Below are 20,386 nucleotides of genomic sequence, written 5' to 3' on the forward strand. Positions count from 1 at the left end.
AAAACTACATAGTGTCACAAATCTAAAATATGATTTGCCAACAAAAGAAAATAAAAACTAGGTGTATCTCTAATAGACATAGATGTCATATAACCTCATTCTTCAGTGGCTCCATTCATACTATGAGTACAATGCTCTACCCATCTTTCTATGCCTGGAATTCATCTCAAGTGTTACATTCCTGAGAGACTCCCCTGTTCTCCCAGGCAGAATTAATAACTACTTTTGGTGGCTCCCACTGTGCTTTTTCAGACACATTCTATCATAAGACAGTTACTTGCTTTTGTGTTTAACGTCCTAGCTCCAACACTGTGGTTGTAATAGTTACTCAACAATAAATACTAGTTAAACAATTATATCAACTTAATAGAAGGAATCAGAATACTTACTATTGAAACAAAAAAAATTCTGTCTGGAAATAAGACGACGAGAAAGAATATTAATATTCTGAGGACATAAAAGTCATTTTCTGGTGAAGGTCCTATCTCATGTTTGAATGCTGTTCTTCCAGGCCAGGTGAGGCAGCTCACACCTGTAATTCCAGCACTTTGGGAGGCCAAGGCAGTCGGATTGCTTGAGGCCAGGAATTCAAGACCAGCCTGTCCAAAATGGAAAAACCCCACTCTCTATTAAAAATACAAAAATCAGTCAGGCGTGGTGGTGCACACCTGTAATCCCAGCTTCTTGAGAGGCTGAGGCACAACAACTGCTTAAAGCTGGGAGGCGGAGGTTGCAGTGAACCTAGACCATGCCACTGCACTCCAACATGGGCGACAGAGCAAGACTCCGTCTCAAAGAAAAAAAAAAAAAAAAAAAACCTGCTCTTCCCTTATAAGGTGTTTTTTTAATAAGAGCTTTATAGAGAGATATCATTCATATATAAGGTTTTAACTTTTTTTTTTTTTTAAGACAAGGTTTTACCTTCTGTCACATTGAAAAATCTCCTATATTTTTGAAGATTCTGAGCAATCCATTCACAACCCAGGTTTGGGATTTGCATACTATTGGAGAAACTGCTTCCTAAAGGTAAATACTTCAAGAATTTGAGAAAATTAAAACCAAAACCGAAAACACGAACACAAAGGCACAAAACATTGCCTAACCTTGCAGAAAATTATTTTAAATCCTGATATGCTTGTACAAGAAATAGTTTTTCTTGCAAAACTTTGAGGAATGCATGAACTTCAGAAGGGGAACACCATACAAATGAGGATTTTTTTCACTTTAGAGGAATGAGCTAAAAGAGAATATGGTTTAAGATTAAAAAATTATTTTCTTACAATTGCAGAAACTGGAACTAAGCCTTCCCTACTAAGAGCACATTTCTGTAAAATGTGAAAAGTATTAAAATAATCAAAAGAAAATTTTTACATATTGCACAGCACAAGTGGTTTGACTAAAAATGTTTTTTACAGTCAAAAAAGGATCTGGATATACAATGGGCTAGAAGACATCTTTGGTCTGAGGTGATATGAATCAAGGAGAAAAAACTATGACTTCTCCTTTGTGCAACAGAAAAAACATGTAAGAGCTAGAAGTATTAACAGTTCTATCCTTAAATAAATAATCATAAAAACTTCTTATAAGTCAAATAACTACAATGATCTTTTCATCACAAATCTCTAAAGAATTAATGCTGAAGCTGAATTATCACCCCCTTACCTTTGTGATAAGAATGCGGTATTTTTCTACCAGGTGGTCATTGTTATGACAGCCTGCTAGTAGCTGCCAGACTTCTCCCCGAAGAGCTTCAGGGACACCGTTTCTTACTAAGGTTGACAACTGCTTCGGTCTCACATTCAAGTTGAGATGCCTAAAAATAAAGCCATAAACCACAAATCACAAGAGGAAGATTCCCTAAAGACTGTTACTTTTCTCAAAGTCAATCTAAATGGCTTACAAATACGTGACAAGGTAACAAAGTAATAAAGGGGAAAAAAAAGTGCTTCTGAATTGAAGATAACTATGAGAGATTGGGTGGAAGAAAATAAAAATCCACATAGATTCTGTAAACTGCTTCTTAAGTATCTTTAAATTACTTCTCTACTTTAAAAAAAAAAAAAAAGGCAAAACTGGAAATCACAGATGATGCTCTATGGCTATGGTTTATGTAAAAAAGATGGCCGGGTACGGTGGCTCACGCCCGTGATCCCAGAAATTTGGGACGCCGAGGTGGGCGTTATCACCTGAGGTCAGCAGTTCAAGACCAGCCTGGGCAACACGGTAAAACTCCGTGTAAATACAAAAAGTAGCCCATCATGGTGGCACATGACTGTAATCCCAGCTATTTGAGAGACTGAGGCAGAAGAACTGCTTGAACCGGGAGGCGGAGGTTGCAATTAGCCAAGATTGCACCACAGCACTCCAGCCTGGGTGACAGAGTGAGACACCGTCTAAAAAAACAAACAAACAAAAAAGAGCAAAATTCTAATCAGTGGACATATAATAAAGGACAAGAACCTAGCTCTACATCAAAATTGACAAGTGGTCAGAGGGGCGCGGTGACTCAGGTAGTTCCACTGCTTTGAGAGGCCAAGGTGGAAAGATTTCTTGAACCCAGGAGTTTGGGACCAGCCTAGGTAATACAGCAAGAACCCCGTCTCTACAGAAAAATAAAAATAAGCTGGCATGATGGTTATATTCCTAGCTACTTGGGAGGCTGTGGCAAGAAGATCGCTTGAGCCTAGGAGTTCAAGGCTGCAACAAGAGATCGCACCACTGCACTCCAGCCTGGGTGACAGAGACAGATTCTGTCTAGAAAAAACAAAATTGACAAGAATATTGTATATTTATACGTTCTAAGTTAAAATAAAACATCTCAAGTATGTTTCCAACAGTTTTTATGATGCCTTCCTTCAAATAACTTTTCTGAATGCTTATGGTGGCTAATAACATTTCCACTGAACTACTGTATCACTACAAGTTGCCAAAATCTTTGGACTTCATTTATGTCACCTATAAAATGGAGAAAATTACACTAGCCTTGACACGTTGGTATAAATGTACAAAGTGCTTCTGCATACAGTATCTTATTTGATCTTCAGAACAACCATCTCGGGTAGATGGTAGTGTTTCTAGTTTTACAGATGCAGAAAAAATTTCAGGGAGGTCAATTAAATGACTGAAGTAGTCCTCAAATTCTTAAGACTAATATTATAGAGCAGCTGGTTTGTGACTTGAGAGCCACCATTACTGAGTCAATAAAGCAGGATCCTGACATTAAAAAGATGCTGTGACTATCACACGTAAGCAGAAGTTACTGATACAAAATAACCACTATCAAATTATAAAAAGGCCGTGATTTTTCTCAAAATGTTCATAGAATCCTATGAGAATTCTGCACAGTACATTTAAAAGTGATTTATTCTGTGACACTGGTACCATAATGCAAGTGCTATAGACAATTCAATAGTTTTGTCCTTGTTTAGATAAAAACATTATACAAAAGTTGAAGAGTTATGAGCAGAAAGAACAGACATAGTTCTGTTGCTAATTCAATCCCTGGTATGCTATGGCCTGTGGGCCAAACTGGGCCTATCACCTGTTTTCGTAAATAAACTTTTATTGAAACACAGCCACGCTTACTTGTCTAAGTATTGTGTATGATAACTTCTGCACTACAATAGTAGAACTGAGTAGTTGTGACAGACTATTAGCCTGCAAAACCTAAAATATTTATTATTTGGCTCTTTACAAAGTCTGCTAACCTTACTAGCTTAATTTACATTGATAAAATTACTTTCAGAATAATTCCATCTCATTGATAATACTAACTTTATCCAACTTAGCAACCTATTTTATACTGACATTAGTTCTCTTATCCATTAAGAGTCATATTAAAATGAACTTGGAGAATTAGAGCTCAAAGATACTATTAATACTACCACTAAAATCTAATGTAGAGTTAAATAGTTAAATAAACTATCTTTGGGATCAGACTTGACTGTGCTAAAAATTCTGGCTGTGATATTTACTAACTAGAATGCCTTAACCTATGAACCAGTCTCATCTGTAAAAAAACAAATACTTTATAAGGTTGTTAGAGTTGAAATACAGCACATAACAGCACAGTGCCTAAAATATGGTAAATTCATTCATTCTATGTTATTGTAACTACAACCATGGTATCCATTATTTTTAATCTATAATAATTACAAATGGTAATTTTATAGACTTCTATTTTCTAAATGAAGAAACAGACTCAAAAGAGTTAAGTGACTTGTCTAAGACCACACAGCTTAAAAGTAGGAGAGGTAGAATTTGAAACCAGGTCTACCATGCTTTAAAATTCCATTATTACAATGCTTCTTATCCACAGGACACATATCCCTAGAACACACATAATAATGAGAAAAAATCACAATGTAATGAACTAAAGAAGAGACACTATTATATCATATGTGAAGACATGACTAAAGCAAGCAAAAATAGTTTAAATACCCTGAAAGATAGTAGAGACAGATGGAAACTCAACAAATACATCTGAGGGAATAGGAAGACATGTTAATTAAATTAATAACAAAGCTTGATAACAAAACGAATTCCAAGCTGTTGTATAAGATGCTGATGGGTTCGTGTAATAAAAGCTAACTAGAGTCTTAATGCTATATCTACATGATTTTAAATATATTATTATGTAACCATATCAAAACTCAATTACATTTCTGTTTTAGAGCAGAAACCTTTTAATACAGATAAAATTCCTGCCAGCAGCATCCCAAACACTCCAAATTCACTGAACTGAAAATATAATTGTGATAAGAGCACCAGTTTTGTCTCCTGGCGTAAAGAAATATCAAAAATATAAGAAAACTATTACTCTGGGGTTTTTTGCAGAGTTCATTTATTAAAACAACTTGCGTAAAGACAAATTGTGCTTTGGTTTGCTTTTTTCTCCTGTACACATTTTGACATTTTCCAGTGTGGAGAGTGTTTTGTCAAAAGTGTAAAGCATTGTGAGAGTAATACAAAAGCAGATAATGCCCATTTGTAGTCCTATCCCTGAAGGGCATAAAATGCTTTAAAATTCTGAGACAGAGCTTTACTCTAACAATGCAGTGAAATACTTCAACAGTTAAAATGTCTGAGAAAAATCAAACCCCAAAGTAATGGGCCAATAGGGAGTTTATATGACAACCCTAGTAACCAGAACGTCAGAAATAGAGAAATGTTCAGATCTCTTCCAAGCTCAGCTTTTTTCAGCATATGCTGGCATCCTACTCAAGGAGAAAAGGAAACTGCATAAATGTCTCACCAATCTGACTTACCAGAATATCTGTGGTCATGTTAATAAACACCTAAAGGCAATATATTCTTTTTGTTTGGTGTTTTTTCTTTTTTTTGTTTTTTGGAGAAAGGGTCTCAACTCTGTCACCCAGGCTGGAGTGCAGTGGTGCAATCAAGGCTCACTGCAGCCTCAAACTCCTAGGCTCAAGCGATCCTCCTGCCTCAGCCTCCAGAGTAGCTGGAACCACAGGTGCGCGCCACCATGCCCGGTTAACTTTTTCATGTTTTGTAGAGATGGGGTTTCACCAAGTTGCCCGGGCTGGTCTTGACTTCCTGGGGTCAAGCAATCCTCCCGCCTTGACCTCCCAAAAGGCTGAGTTTACAGGTATGAACCACCACACTCAGCCTGAAGGCAATGTATTCTTTTTAGATAGCCTATTGGATAGCGCTTCTTAACACTGCTGTCAAACCATCTCTTGAGCTGATGATAAATTCCTAAATTTTTTTAAGTGTTAGTAGGAATTTTGTAAGAGTTAGTAATCAATAGAGCAGGTAATATATACCATGCTCATGACACTTTGCTCTGTCATTCTAGATACTTATCACAGATAAGGGAAAAATCCTACCTGCGGTCTCTACCATGGCTCTATGCATTGTGTGAACATCCTCTAAACGGACTGCTATGTATTATCTGAACCACTCAGTGGTTCCTAACCTCTTCAATATAAAAGATACTTTTCTTATTTATTCTGTACATGAATTCCACGTTCGGATAAATATTTTCTCCAGCAATGAGAACTTATTAGGTTCCTGATATTCTGAAAATTGATTTCAATTCTCTACTACTACTCATATAAATCTCTAAAATAGATCACAGAATGCAAACCTTGAGCTTAGGTTTCTACTATTGGTTCCAAAATTGAATATTATAGTTAGGTAAGATTCTCTACCCATAAAAAGAGAATTTGCAGATAAAAACTATTCTAACATAACTTACCATTTTGACAACAGTTCTCCCCATGTTTCAAGAATTTTTTCTGCACATTCTTTGGATACATCACCAGATCCACTCAGGAGAGGTTCATCATTATCTATAATAAACAAAACACACAAAAACGGTAACAGGGGTGGCTATGCTAGCCACAACACTGGAATGTTTAAGAGTCAAATTTGAAAGACTTTACTGGGAGCATAAAGTCACAATTTCTCTCTTTTAGTATTTATGGATAAGTACAAAAAAAAAATAAAAATGGTTCTAGGTAAAATGCTGTAATCTCTTTAATCCTCTTTTGTTTTCCACATAGGTCCATATTATGTCAATCTCAAAAAAAAAAAAGGAGCTATTTAATTATAAAACTATAGGATTCAAAATATGGTATTTTCTCTCATTTTCTAAAGCAAACAGCTTTATGCATGAAAATATGTTTAAGTCTTATTCAAAACACTTAAAAAGTTTCAAACTACCTAAGTGTCCAACAACGGGAGTACAGAATGGTTGAAGAAATTATAATATATGTATATAATGCAATTGCATGTTGACATTTATGTTTATATAATGATGATATGGTTTGGCTCTGTGTCCCCACCCAAATCTCATCTTGAACTGTAGTTCCCATAATCCCACATGTCATGGGAGGGACTGGAAGGGAGGTAACTGAATCTTGGGGGCCATTTCCCCCATGCTATTCTCATGACAGTGAGTTCTCATGAGATCTGATGGTTTTATAAGCATCTGGCATTTCCCCTGCTGTCACTCATTCTTCTTTCCTGCTGCCATGTGAAGGACATGTTTGCTTCCCCTTCTGCCATGATTCTAAGTTTCCTGAGGCCTCCCCAGCCCTGTAGAATCAATTAAACCTCTTTTGTTTATAAATTTTGCAGTGAGCTGAGATCGTACCACAGAACTCCAGCCTGGACAACAGAGCAAGACTCCGTCTCAAAAAAAAAGAAAAAATTAAACCTCTTTTCTTTTTTTCTTTTTTTTTTTTTTTGAGACGGAGTCTTGCTCTGTAGCCCGGGCTGGAGTGCAGTGGCCGGATCTCAGCTCACTGCAAGCTCCGCCTCCCGGGTTTACGCCATTCTCCTGCCTCAGCCTCCGGGGTAGCTGGGACCACAGGCGCCCGCCACCTCGCCCGGCTAGTTTTTTGTACTTTTAGTAGAGACGGGGTTTCACCATGTTAGCCAGGATGGTCTCGATCTCCTGACCTCGTGATCCGCCCGTCTCGGCCTCCCAAAGTGCTGGGATTACAGGCTTGAGCCACCGTGCCCGGCCTAAACCTCTTTTCTATATAAATTACTCAGTCTCGGTTGGGTATGTCTTTATCAGCAGTATGAGAATGGACTAATACAAATGATATGGCAAAATACAGTATAAAATGAAAATATAAAGAGCTTAATATTCATTATGATCTAATCTATGTTATAAAATAGAAAACAGATCAGTATAAACTATACCAAACACTAACAATTGCTCCCTCTGAGTGACAAAGTTATGATTGGTATTTTTCTCTGCTGTTTTATGTTTTTATGACTTTCTAAATTTTCTAAAATGGGAAATAATAATTTATAAAAGAAAGCACAAAAATACTGTAAAAGGCCAAATTAAATCATTTCTAATTTAATTCAATTAAGGAAAGTAAATTCAAGTCAGAAGTTAGAGATTATAAGATACAAAGACAGTGAAAAAAGTGACACTGATCAAGGCATTAGAGGAACTAAAAAGCATAATGAAAGCAGAGAATCAACATGGACTAAGATATCTACTTAATCCTCTTATTGGACACTTGGGAGTTTTTAACTTTTTGCTACAAACAGAATCAGGATGAATATATCTCACTGCTTTCATCGGGTATATGCCCAGAAACTGACTTTCTCAGTTTTAAAAAGAAAGCATATTTTTAAGAATACTGAAAATTTCCGACAAACTGACTTCCAAAATGTTCTACCAATTTACAATTCCACTAACTGGGTTACAACAGTACTTGTTTCCATGGATCTTTACCAATGCTCTTTCTAGACTTTGTTTATTTTTTAGCTTAACTTGCCTAAACAAACTCTGGCTCTTTACACCCCTAATGACTACATGTTGAATCTGCATCCCCAACAGAGACAACAATTATCTGAAAGCACTAATTTTAAAGACTCGGAAATCTGTGATACTTCTTATTGAACTTCTTTATATTATAATGCTTTGGACATCATCATCAGTTTCGCTAGTGAGACACAGAAAATGATAGACAGAATGTGAGAGATCTTCTGTATATGGATGAATAAGGTAAAGAAGAGAAAAGGCTAGGCCGGGCACAGTGGCTCACGCCTGTAATCCCAGCACTTTGGGAGGCCAAGGTGGGCGGATCATCTGAGGTCAGGAATTTGAGACAGGCCTGGCCAACCTGGCGAAACCTCATCTCTACTAAAAATATAAAAATTAGCTAGGCGTGGTGTGGGCACCTGTAATCCCAGCTACTCAGGAGGCTGAGGCAGGAGAATCACTTGAACCCAGGAGGCAGAGGTTGCAGTGAGCCAAGATTGTGCCATTGTACTCCAGTCTGGGCGACACAGTGAGACTCCATCTCAAACAAAAAAAAAAAGAAAAGAAAAAAAAAAGAAAGGCTCAAGGGCACTAAGGTAAATGTCCCCAACTTCACTACCTTGCCAGACTGACCCTACTTTCTAAACTCTCAAGTAATTTTCTATTTATTAAAACACCAATATACTAAATACAACTCTTTGGGGAAAGGTGGCTATGAAAAACACACTGAAATTTAGAAGGGATGATAATTTCTTCAAAAATATTAGACAAACTTTATCTTACAAAATTCTCTTTCACATTTTGGATACTTTCAATAAATCTGGGCTGTAGTAGTTTAAAATCTGTATTAAGAACACATCTGCCTAAGGGATAGATATCTCAGTTTCAGAATGATGCTTCTAAACATGTCCCCTTTATAATTGCTGGGTTTCTGCCAAATGTCTTATGGGTAAGAAGCCCCTGGAAGCAAACAAATCACAGCAGGAATGGTTTTTCTGGTTTGTACATTGGGTTAGGGAGAATTAAAAGACAGCATAGCTACATAGTTTTCTTTAGTCCCAGTTCTCCCAGTTCTCCTGTTATTAACTCTTTACTATAAAAATGAATCCTAGGGGGTTACCCATACTGCCAATATTTACTGAGCACCTACAGCATACCAAATGTTGTATTATACACTAGGGAACAACATGAGGCAAAAGCAGAAACACTCTTTTCCTTCACAGAGCTTATGTTCTAGTGTTCCATGATTTCCCCCAAGGGGTACACACTGCCATTAGTTCTTATCTCTCCCTAGTTAAGAACTATCAGTAGAGGCCTTCTAAACCCCCTAAAATTTTATTTTTAAAAAAGGTATGTCTGCTATAAATTAAAACTTGATATCAGTCCTGAGGAACCTTTAGCTGGGCCCAGATTTCTTTGTAACCAGCAGATAGTCCTCAAAATCTATGGTATGAAGATTTGAGCATTCTCTGATTTCATAATAGTGTCTTTCTCAATTTTTTTGTTTGTTTTTATTGCTGAGTGTTAAGAGAGGAAAGTTATGTAAACTTTTACCCACTCTGTCATCTTAACCAGTGTTGACCTGGAAGAGAAACTGCAAACCTGTTATACAACAGACAATTTCAAACAGTGGGAATAATCCACCTTTCCCAGATATAACATATCACTTAAATTGGCTCTTCAGGCGGACTCTGAATTGCATCTCTGACATCAAAAACAATACATGTGTTTTTTCTGTACTTCAAAATGCTTTATGTGCACTAAATGCAAGAGATGATGATACACTACAGCTATGACTGTGGACTCACAGACCTAGATCAAAATCCTGACTCTGCCAATTTCTAGCTGTGTAACCTTGGGCAAATTCACTTTTCTGAGATTCCACTTCTTTTTTTTTTTTTTTTTTTTTTTGAGACAGAGTTTTGCTCTTGTTGCCCAGGCTGGAGTGCAACAGCACAACCTTGGCTCACTGCAACCTCCACCTCCTGGGTACAATCAACTCTCCTGCCTCAGCCTCCCAAGTAGCTGGGATTACAGGCATGCACCATCAAGCCCAGCTGATGTTTTGTATTTAGTAGAGACAGGGTTTTGCCATGTTGGCCAGACCGGTCTCGAACTCCTGACCTCAAGTGATCCTTCCACTTCAGCCTCCCAAGGTGCTGGGATTACAGCCGTGAGCCACTGCGCCTGGCCAGATTCCATTTATTTATGTGCAAAGTTAGGTTAACAATAAACCCTATTTTTCAGGATTATAGTGAGGATTATATAAATAAAGCACCTGCTTACTACATATTAAGCACTTAGTAATTGGTGGTCATTAGTATTACTAATATATGATGCTAAATTGATTAATCATAAGGGCAGTGAGAGTTATAGCAAACAGTAGGTTTTGGAAACTCAGTGCTCACTCTCAACATGAAGAAAGTCAGTGATCACTCTAAACTTGAAGTACATATAATCATGGATATATATTTCATTTAACCCAATCGATCATTCTTGTCATCTCCATGCTTTTGTTAATGCAATTTTTTTTTTTTAATTTTTAGTAGAGACGGGGTTTCACCGTGTTAGCCAGGATGGTCTCGATCTCCTGACCTCGTGATCCGCCCGTCTCGGCCTCCCAAAGTGCTGGGATTACAGGCTTGAGCCACCGCACCCGGCCAGTTAATGCAATTTTTTAACAAGAAAAAAACTCCACTGATGCCTACTAGATTCTGCTTGCACTGAAAAGTCCCAACTGAAAAACTACTCTTTATGATGCCCCACAACATTCCCCACAATGAAAACCGAATTCTCCTCTATTAATTTCTAGAATATTTCATGTGAGCTTCACATATAGAAACATGGCTCACATGACCTTATATTGTAATCAGGTTTTCTTCCATTAAATTTGTAGCCCCAGTACTAAGTTAGAAATTAGAAAATGACTCTCAAACATTCATGTTTCCTGTGGCCCCCTTTCTTCATGCCTCATTAAAAGGTATTACATCTTTTAATAGAGAATGACAGATTAATTCAATAGATTTAGCCAGAAAAAATAAAAAGAAACAAAGAACCAGTGGATTCTTTTTTTTTTTTTTGAGACAGAGTCTCGCTCTGTCGCCCAGGCTGCAGTGCAGTGGCCAGATCTCAGCTCACTGCAAGCTCCGCCTCCCGGGTTTACACCGTTCTCCTGCCTCAGTCTCCCGAGTAGCTGGGACTACAGGTGCCCGCCACCTCGCCCGGCTAGTTTTTTGTATTTTTTAGTAGAGACGGGGTTTCACCATGTTAGCCAGGATGGTCTCGATCTCCTGACCTCGTGATCCGCCCGTCTCGGCCTCCCAAAGTGCTGGGATTACAGGCTTGAGCCACCGCGCCCGGCCAGAACCAGTGGATTCTTAATGCTTATAAGTGTAAAACACAGTAATATATAAACATATATATTTATAAATACATTTGGGGGCCGGGCGCAGTGGCTCAAGCCTGTAATCCCAGCACTTTGGGAGGCCGAGGTGGGCGAATCACGAGGTAAGCAGATCGAGACCATCCTGGCTAACACGGTGAAACCCCGTCTCTACTAAAAAATACGAAAAACTAGCCGGGCGAGGTGGCGGGCGCCTGTAGTCCCAGCTACTCGGGAGGCTGAGGCAGGAGAATGGCATAAACCCGGGAGGCGGAGCTTGCAGTGAGCCGAGATAGCGCCACTGCACTCCAGCCTGGGTGACAGAGCGAGACTCCATCTCAAAAAATAAAAATAAAAAATAAAATAAAAAATATATATTTGGTAAAAAGGGTCATGTGTGCAAGCCACATTTTGGCAAAGTCAATTTGTTCCCGCAAAATGAATGTGTTGAGATAGGAACACTTCTTTAGGTGTAAGCTGTGTCAAACTTGTTCTTAAAAAAATGTACTAATATACCAAGCTAGCACTACACTGATTGTTTAAAAGAAGCTAATTATATATCTCATTTTTCCAACTGGGTTACAAGTATCTTAAAGAAAACTCAATGTTAATCATTTTTAAATCTTCCACAGCTACTTACATATAGTAAACTCTCATAAGGAATTTCATTAAATGAATTATAAATGCTGTATCACATTATCAATCCCCTGATACAATTTTAATAGTTTGCAGGGTCCTCCACCCCCAAAAATAAATTAACCTATCCCTATAGTTTACCTTCCTCTTCATCATCTTCTGGAGGAGAAGGTATCACTGAACTCTGCGATCCAGACTGTGGCAGGTGAACTGAAGGACTGGCTGTAGTTTTCCTCCTCTCTCTTTCTGATTCACTTTCCAAGCATACAACTTCATATAAAGTGTCAGTATTATTCTTTCTCTCCTTTTGCTTTATCTTGAGGAAGAAAAAATATTATTTATTAAGCAGTAAAATTCTTTATGTTTTTAATTAATTGCAGTGTTTTAAATGTTTCTAATTGCAGTCATCTCGGCTCACTGCAATCACCTCTGATTTCATATAGGATGTGAAAATAAATGATTTTTTAAAATATCTACATTAAAAGTAACTTTTTAAAATAGAAAAGCATATGTTTAGATCTTAAAATCCTTAGGAAAATAGGGCATTTACCAAGCAGTACTCTAGTTCTGCAATTTGTCTTCAAACCATATTGTCAAATATCCAACTACCAATGTTTAGCCAGTTGACACTGTCAACTAAAGAGCTAACAGTTCTGTATCTCCCAAATTAGTTAAGGCATCCTTCAAGGTTTCCTATATAAAACTATATAGAAAAAGTGTTTTAAATTATTCTAAAACATAAATGTTAAGACTAAGAAAATTCTCTTACTTCTAATGTTTCAGTGTTTTAGCCCCACTCCTTTTGCTTAAAACAGTCTAGAGAACTTTTTCTTCAACTGAAAACTACAACTTGGAGTTGAGGTGAGGTCACGGGGAGATTGAATGGCAGAGAGCACATCAACAGTAACCACAATAATTTTGATTACTCCAATTGATTGTATTTTGGTTTTATTCTGAGGCAAACATATAATTTAAACTGACCTAAATTAAAAATTTAAACCAGGAATATAAAACTTTACGCTACAATATGTATTGTAAGTAAGTACATTAACATTCCATATTACATGTAAGTACATTAACATTCTTCCTTCCATACAAGGAGGAGAAAAAAGTAGCATGAAATATAGGGAAGAATAAAAAGGGAGAGCTATAGGAAAAGGTACAGAGAAAACTAGAAAGGTGGCTATACAAAAAAATATATATACACATACCAAAGTAAAAACACAGAAAGGGAGATGGGGGAATAAGATGTTCATTAGCTATAGAAATATCAGCCAGAGCAGATTTTTATCATTGCAATGTTCATTTGGGTTCTTAAAAAAAATTATCCCTATCATGGAAGTAAGGCCAAGATAGTGGCAACATGCTCTTTCAATATCATCCTGAAGCACTGTTTAATACAGAAGTCGGTAAACTTTTCTATACAGGGCCAAATAGTAAACATTTTAGGTTATATGAGTCAGTTGTCTCTACTGCAACTACTCAACTCCGCCATTATAGTGGAAAAGCAGCCACGGACAGTAAGTGAGTGAGTCTGGCTGTGTTCCAATAGAACTTTATTTACAAAAGCAAGTGACAGGCCAGGTGGACCTACAGGCTATAGTTTGCCAGCTTTGGTTTAACATGTCCACCCAAGGATTACTTAATTTTCTAGATGAATATGCCATTTTGATTTAGCTACTGACTATTAAGGACTCAGACTCTGAAGTTACATGTTAACGTATAGATTTGTGTCCAGGAGATATGCAAATGATTTCTGTCCAAGAGAGAACATAACCCAAAGGTTACCTATAGGACATTAACCAGTTTTATTTCTAACCTAGTAATCTTATTGTAACATTCTTTTTTTGAAGGGAAGGACCATGTAAATACAAGTTCCTCACTCAGTTTTGCTACCTTTCTGGTTCTCTCATTAATTAATACACTGAATTAGAATATTTGATACATGTTCATTCCAAATTGATAATTATGATTTTTAACTCTTGAAAATTATACCTTAATAAGAAACAATTCAAAATTTTTGTTGTGTTATACACTGCTCTTTGAAACATCAGACAATTGGTACCCTAAACAGTTCAAAGATCAGCAATAGCTCTTTTTTGGTTTTTTTTTTTTTTTGAGATGGAGTCTCTGTCGCCAGGGCTGGAGGGCAGTGGCGCCATCTCGGCTCACTGCAACCTCCACCTCCTGGGTTCAAGGGGATTCTCCTGTCTCAGCCTCCCGAATAGCTGGGATTACAGGCGCCCGCCACTAATTTTTTGTATTTTTAGTACAGACGGGGTTTCACCATGTTGGCCAGGCTGGTCTCGTGATTCACCCGCCTCGGCCTCCCAAAGTGCAGGGATCACAGCCATGAGCCACCGTGCCCAGTGAGCAATAGCTCTCTATCTTAAAAATAAACAAACCAACATGGTCCACTTAGAAACCCTTCTGTATGTCGCAATGACCAAAGGACATGCTGCCTTTTGAAGAAGGATAAATATAGTCAATTACCGGACCAAACTTGTTTTTTTTTTTGTTTGTTTTTCTTTTTTTTGAGACGGAATCTCGCTTTATCACCCAAGCTGGAGTACAGTGGTGTGATCTTGGCTTGCTGCAATCTCCGCCTCTCAGGTTCAAGCAATTTTCCTGCCTCAGCCTCCTGAGTACATGGGACTATAGGTGTGTGCCACCACACCTGGCTAATTTTTTGTATTTTTAGTAGAGAGAGGGTTTCACCGTGTGAGCTGGAATGGTCTCCATCTCTTAACCTCGTGATCCGCCTGCCTCAGCCTCCCAAAGTGCTGGGATTACAGGTGTGAGCCACCGTACCCGGCTTACCGCACCAAACTTGTAAGTCAAGAACTCTAACAATGAAAAATGTTAATTGTTGAAGCTGGGTAATAGTACATGGGGATTCACTGTACTATTTTATAATTTCTGCATATGTTTCAATTTTCTATGGCAAAAAGCTTTTTGAATTATATATGTTAAATACAAAACTTTTATTTATTAAATTATACATATAATTTAAACATAGGTTTTAAATTATATATAAAATTTAAATAAGTTTTTAAATTATCTATTTATGAAATATATGTTATAAACATATAAAATAATTAAAAGCACTCAGATGAGACCAAAAAAAAGGGTAGATTTGAATAAATGGAAAGACATCCCATGTTCCTGGATATGACTCAACATCATAAAGATATCAATTTTCCCCAATAAAAACATCAGTAGTGGCCAGGCGTGATGGCTCATCCCTGTAATCCCAATACTTTGGGAGGCTGTGCACTTTGGGAGGCCGAGGTGGGCAGATCACTTGAGCCGAGGTGTTTGAGATCAGCCTGGACAACAAAGGCAAAAGCTCATCTCTTCCACAAAAAAAAAAAAAAAAAATATATATATATATATATATATACACACACACACACACACAAACGTAGCCAGGTGTGGTGGCACGCACCTGTAGTCCCAGCTATTCAGGAGGCTGACACAGGAGGATCACTTGAGCCCCGAAGGCAGAGGCTGCAATGAGCTGAGATTGTTCCACTGTACTCCAGCCTGTGTAGTAGAGCAAGACTCTGTCTCGGGGAAAAAAAAAAAAAAAAAAAAAAAAAAAAAAAAAAAAAGCCAAGCTCAGTCGCTCACACCTGTAATCCCAGCACTTTGGGAGTGGATTACTTGAGGCCAGGAGTTCAAACATGGCGAAAGCCCGTCTGTACTAAAAATACAAAAAATTAGCTGGGCCTGGCAGCACATGCCTGTAATCCCAGCTACTCTGGAGGCAGAGACAAGAGAATCGCTTGAATCTGGGAGAAAGAGGTTGCAGTGAGCCAGGATCATGCCACTGCACTCTGCAGCGAGACTCTGTCTCAAAAAAAAAAAAAAAAAAAAAACACAACCCCACAAACAAATGAAAAACACCAGTAGTTTTTTTTTTCCAGAGCCAGACAAGTTGAACATAAAGTTTATATGAAAAATGAACAAGTAAGAAAATCCAGGAAAACCCACAAAAAGGAGTATTTGAGGAGGGAAGGTGCACCTACCAGATATTAAAACATATTATAAAGTCTATACACTGCCAGGTGTGGTGGCTCACACCTGTAATCCCAGTACTTTAGGAGGCTGAGGCGGGTGGATCACCTGAGGTCAGGAGTTCAAGACCAGCCTAACCAACATGGTAAAACCCCATTTCTATTAAAAATACAAAACATTAGCCAGGCATGGTGGTGCACCCCTATAATCCCAGCTACTTGGGAGGCTGAGGTGGGGGAATTGCTTGAACCTGGGAGGTGGAGGCTGCAGTGAGCCGAGATCATGCCACTGCACTCCAGTCTGGGTGACAGAGTGAGACCCCATCTCAAAATAAATAAATAAATAAATAAATAAATAAATAAATAAATAAAATAAAGTCTACATAATTATGACTGTGTGATTCTAATGCAAGACCAGTGGAACAGAATATAAATACCAGAAAGAGGTCCAAACACACATGGAAATTTCATATATAAGTGTAGCATTTCAAATCACTGGGTAGAAAAGTTAACAGTTTTTAATGAATGGTGTTGGAACAAGAGAATAGCCATTTGGAAAAAGATTAAATCAAATCCACACTTCATGCTATATACCAGAGTACATCAGAATAAAATACTAATGAATCAGAAATATAAAAGTAGTAAAATGAAACCATGTAAGTAACAGGAGAGTAACAGAAGAGTGTATTCTTTTTGTAACTTGGGAGTTAGGAAAGCCTTTCTAACTGATCCCAAATCCAGAAAGGTTTAAAAGAAAATATTGATAAATTCAAGTACATAAAAAGAAACTGCATGACAAACCCAAAAAGAATCACCATGATATAAGTTAAAAGATAAGTGACAAACTGGGAGGAATATCATTATCTCAAAGGGTTAATCTCTTGAATATACAAAGAGGTTCTGAAAATAAAGACAAAAAAGACCAAAATCAAAGAGAAAAGTGAAAAATGAACAAAAGATATGAATAGAAAATTCACAGAAAAGTCACCTTTATACATTAAAAAGGCAGAGGATGAAGTAAAACTACTCGTAGACACCACTGCCTCATTGATCAGATCCTTAAGTTTGACAACACACTTGACAAGCCTGCAGAGAGACAGGTATTCTCATACCCTGTCCATGGTTACACCCTCTATAGAAGGGAATTTGGCAAATATAACAATATCATGTATACATTCACCTTATGTGTCAGTGATTATACTAATAGGAGTCTATTCTAAGATGCACTTTCATAAAATCAAAATAACACATACATAACATTCCACACCGCAACATTATTTGGAATAGCAAACGACTTGGAAGCCAGTCCAAGTGTCCATCAATAGCGGACTGCTTGAAAAGCCCATAGTTCACCCAAGTAAGACAGTACTAAATAGCCATTAAAACGCAAATGAGGAAATCTCTAAGTACTGATGTGGAATGATCCCCAGCATATATTAAGTTTAAAAAGCAATGTATACTTTTATTTTAGAAGGAAGTTAAAAATATATAGAATTTTATCTTCACAAAAATAAAATCGGGATAATAAACCATAAACCATAATAATTGTTATCTATGGGTATGGGGGTAAGGAGATACAAATGGAAGCAGATTTCAAGTACACATTTCTACATAATTATGACATTTATAAGTATTTTACATATTCAAAAAAACAAAAAGAAAAAAAAAATCCCAAGCCCCTAAACTAAAATAAATGGAAACAAATGAACCTAATTATATGTCAAATGGTAACAGAACCACAATAAAAAAATTATTCCCAGTGATTTTTAAATAGCAACCATTTTATAATCTTACTGAAACACATTCAAAGGACAAAAAGAAGTTCTATAAAATCTTAAATTTTATCCAATAATTCTATCATTAACTGCAATACTTTTTTGTTTTGTTTTGTTTTTCTTTCTTTTTTTGAGATGGAGTTTCACTCTTGTTGCCCAGGCTGGAGTGCAATGGTGCTATCCTGGCTCACTGCAACTTCTGCCTCCCAGGTTCAAGCGATTCTCCTGCCTCAGCCTCCTGAGTAGCTGGGATTACAGATGTTCACCACCACACCCAGCTAATTTTGTATTTTCAATAGAGAGAGGTTGGTCAGGCTGGTCTTGAACTCCTGACCTCAGGTGATCCACCTGCCTCAGCCTCCCAAAGTGCTGCGATTATAGGCATGAGCCACTGTGCCTGACTGACTTTTTTAGATTTTGATGAAGATAAGGCAAATAAATTATTTACTGTTACTGTAAATAAAATATATGCATATAAATATTTTAAAAAGAAGAAAATCCTGTAATATCAAATTATTATTGAAAACGTGTGAATGAACTCAACTGATTCAGGCAAGTATCACCAACGGATACTAAAAATATTAGTTAATTAGTTATTGACTGGGCATAGTGGCTCATGCCTATAATCTCAGCACTTTGGGAGGCTGAGGTGGGAGTATCATTTGAACTCCAGTTTGAGACCAGCCTGGGCAACATGGTGAAACTCCATCTCTCCAAAAAATTAAAAAATTAGCCAGCCATAGTGGTGCACCCTGATCCCAGCTACTTGGGAGGTTGATGCAGGAGGACCACGTGAGCCCAGGAGGTCAAGGCTGTAGCAAGCCGTGCTTCTGACACTGCACTCCAGGCTGGGCGACAAAGTGAAGGAAAAAAAACAAAAAAGACTTTGTTGAGGAACAGGATATTTGGAAGTTGCCAAAGTGTCACCCCCAAAGATTACTTGCTAAATGTCAAGAAAAACCCTGTTTTACAAAGGAGAGATCTAGTGGTCACCACCTTAATTAAGTGATCACACTTCCCATCAGAAATACTGGAACAACCTAATATCACACACCTCTCAATTTAGCAATGGAGTAGAAAGCATTTGGATATTTTTATCTTGAGAGGTGTAGTTGTGTGCCACATACATACACTCTCAGCAAATTAAACTAAGAGGCCTGGGTATCCAGTTATAGTTATACTAATTATCTGTACAACCTTGGCCATACAACTTAGTCTTTCAGATATCAGCTTCTTCATTTATAAAACAGTAATTTTATGAAAGATTTTAAGACCCCTACAGTTTAATTGGCAATAAAAATATTATTATTCTATAGTTCTAAGAATGTTTAATTGGTCTTCTGTTCGCCTTATGTCACTACTGGAAAATCTATTCATTAGATCATTTTCTTGCTCTTTCAGTAAGTAGTATAAGAAAATTTAAGTCTAAAAAAGCAATCCTCTTGTCTCTACTAATTTTTAGTTTCTTCTCTAATATGATGCTATCTTAATATAACAATCTCACAGATGGGAAGGCTTCCAGGATAAAAAGGAGTTGCTGAGTCACCAGATAATTTTAATGAAAGGAAAAAGAATCAATTTTTAAACACGTCTTAAAAAGCATTTACATATTGTTTTCCCACACTGGCAGCAAAAACCCAGAAATGCTGTATGTTGTATATTCTTAAAATTTGCTCCATATCACTATTTCCTTTTCAGTCTAAGGAGAACTGAAAATGGTTAAAATTTTAAATTACGCTTAATTTCAGTAAATCCTAAAAATACTCTTAGAGTTAGAGATGAAAGGACAAAAGTAGCTTGTTTCTCTGGAGAGTGTCCTGGCTGAGACTTTTAAAAGGCTTAGATACATATTTTGTTCATATAACATCCCATAAAATCTACTGCTAAGTATCTTTGGATCTCAGTTTCCTCGTCTATAAAGTGAAAATACTAGTTATCCTCATTGAATCACTCTGAAAACTATATCAGATTTTAAAAAGTGAAGTAGCCAAGACAGTGATGGTCACAGTTGAACCTCAATTACTTTTTAATGCCATGAATGTAAAAGAGGGAATAAATTTAGTTTATTAAGACAGCGAAAAGTTGTTCAAATTCTTCCCATTCTACCTCTCCTTTCGCACTCCCTAGCACTCCCCCTAAAGCCCTACACAAACACAAAGACTTATCCCAATAAGGAGAAAAATAAAAGATTGTCATAAGGAATTTCCTGCTCTTCCCCCAGCTTCCACATACACACTTCTGCTTTTTGAAAAGAAAATAGTGAAAACATGGCTTAAGTTTAGTTTATAGCCTTAACAAAGAGTCCAGAGCAGTCTCT

General features: G+C 37.3%; 1 protein-coding gene across 20 annotated transcripts in view; it reads right to left on the reverse strand.

Annotated features, from left to right (window-relative positions):
- RABGAP1 (RAB GTPase activating protein 1) overlaps nt 1–20,386 on the reverse strand; it is a 175,632-nt gene that overhangs the window by 82,150 nt on the left and 73,096 nt on the right. For 10 of the 20 annotated variants that reach the window (XM_074016618.1, XM_074016616.1, XM_074016622.1 and 7 more), the window contains 3 exons: nt 12,417–12,591; nt 6,224–6,317; nt 1,663–1,813 (listed from right to left, as the gene is read on the reverse strand). In XM_074016618.1, the coding sequence (XP_073872719.1) occupies nt 1,663–1,813; nt 6,224–6,317; nt 12,417–12,591 (420 nt within the window). Of the gene's footprint in view, nt 1–389; nt 600–1,662; nt 1,814–6,223; nt 6,318–12,416; nt 12,592–15,723; nt 15,886–20,386 lie in introns of those variants that run through there. The other 10 variants (XM_065530107.1, XM_074016621.1, XM_074016620.1 and 7 more) reach the window with 2 other exon arrangements.

This window comes from Macaca fascicularis, chromosome 15 (assembly GCF_037993035.2).
Source record: "Macaca fascicularis isolate 582-1 chromosome 15, T2T-MFA8v1.1".
NCBI classification, from domain to species: Eukaryota; Metazoa; Chordata; class Mammalia; order Primates; family Cercopithecidae; genus Macaca; species Macaca fascicularis.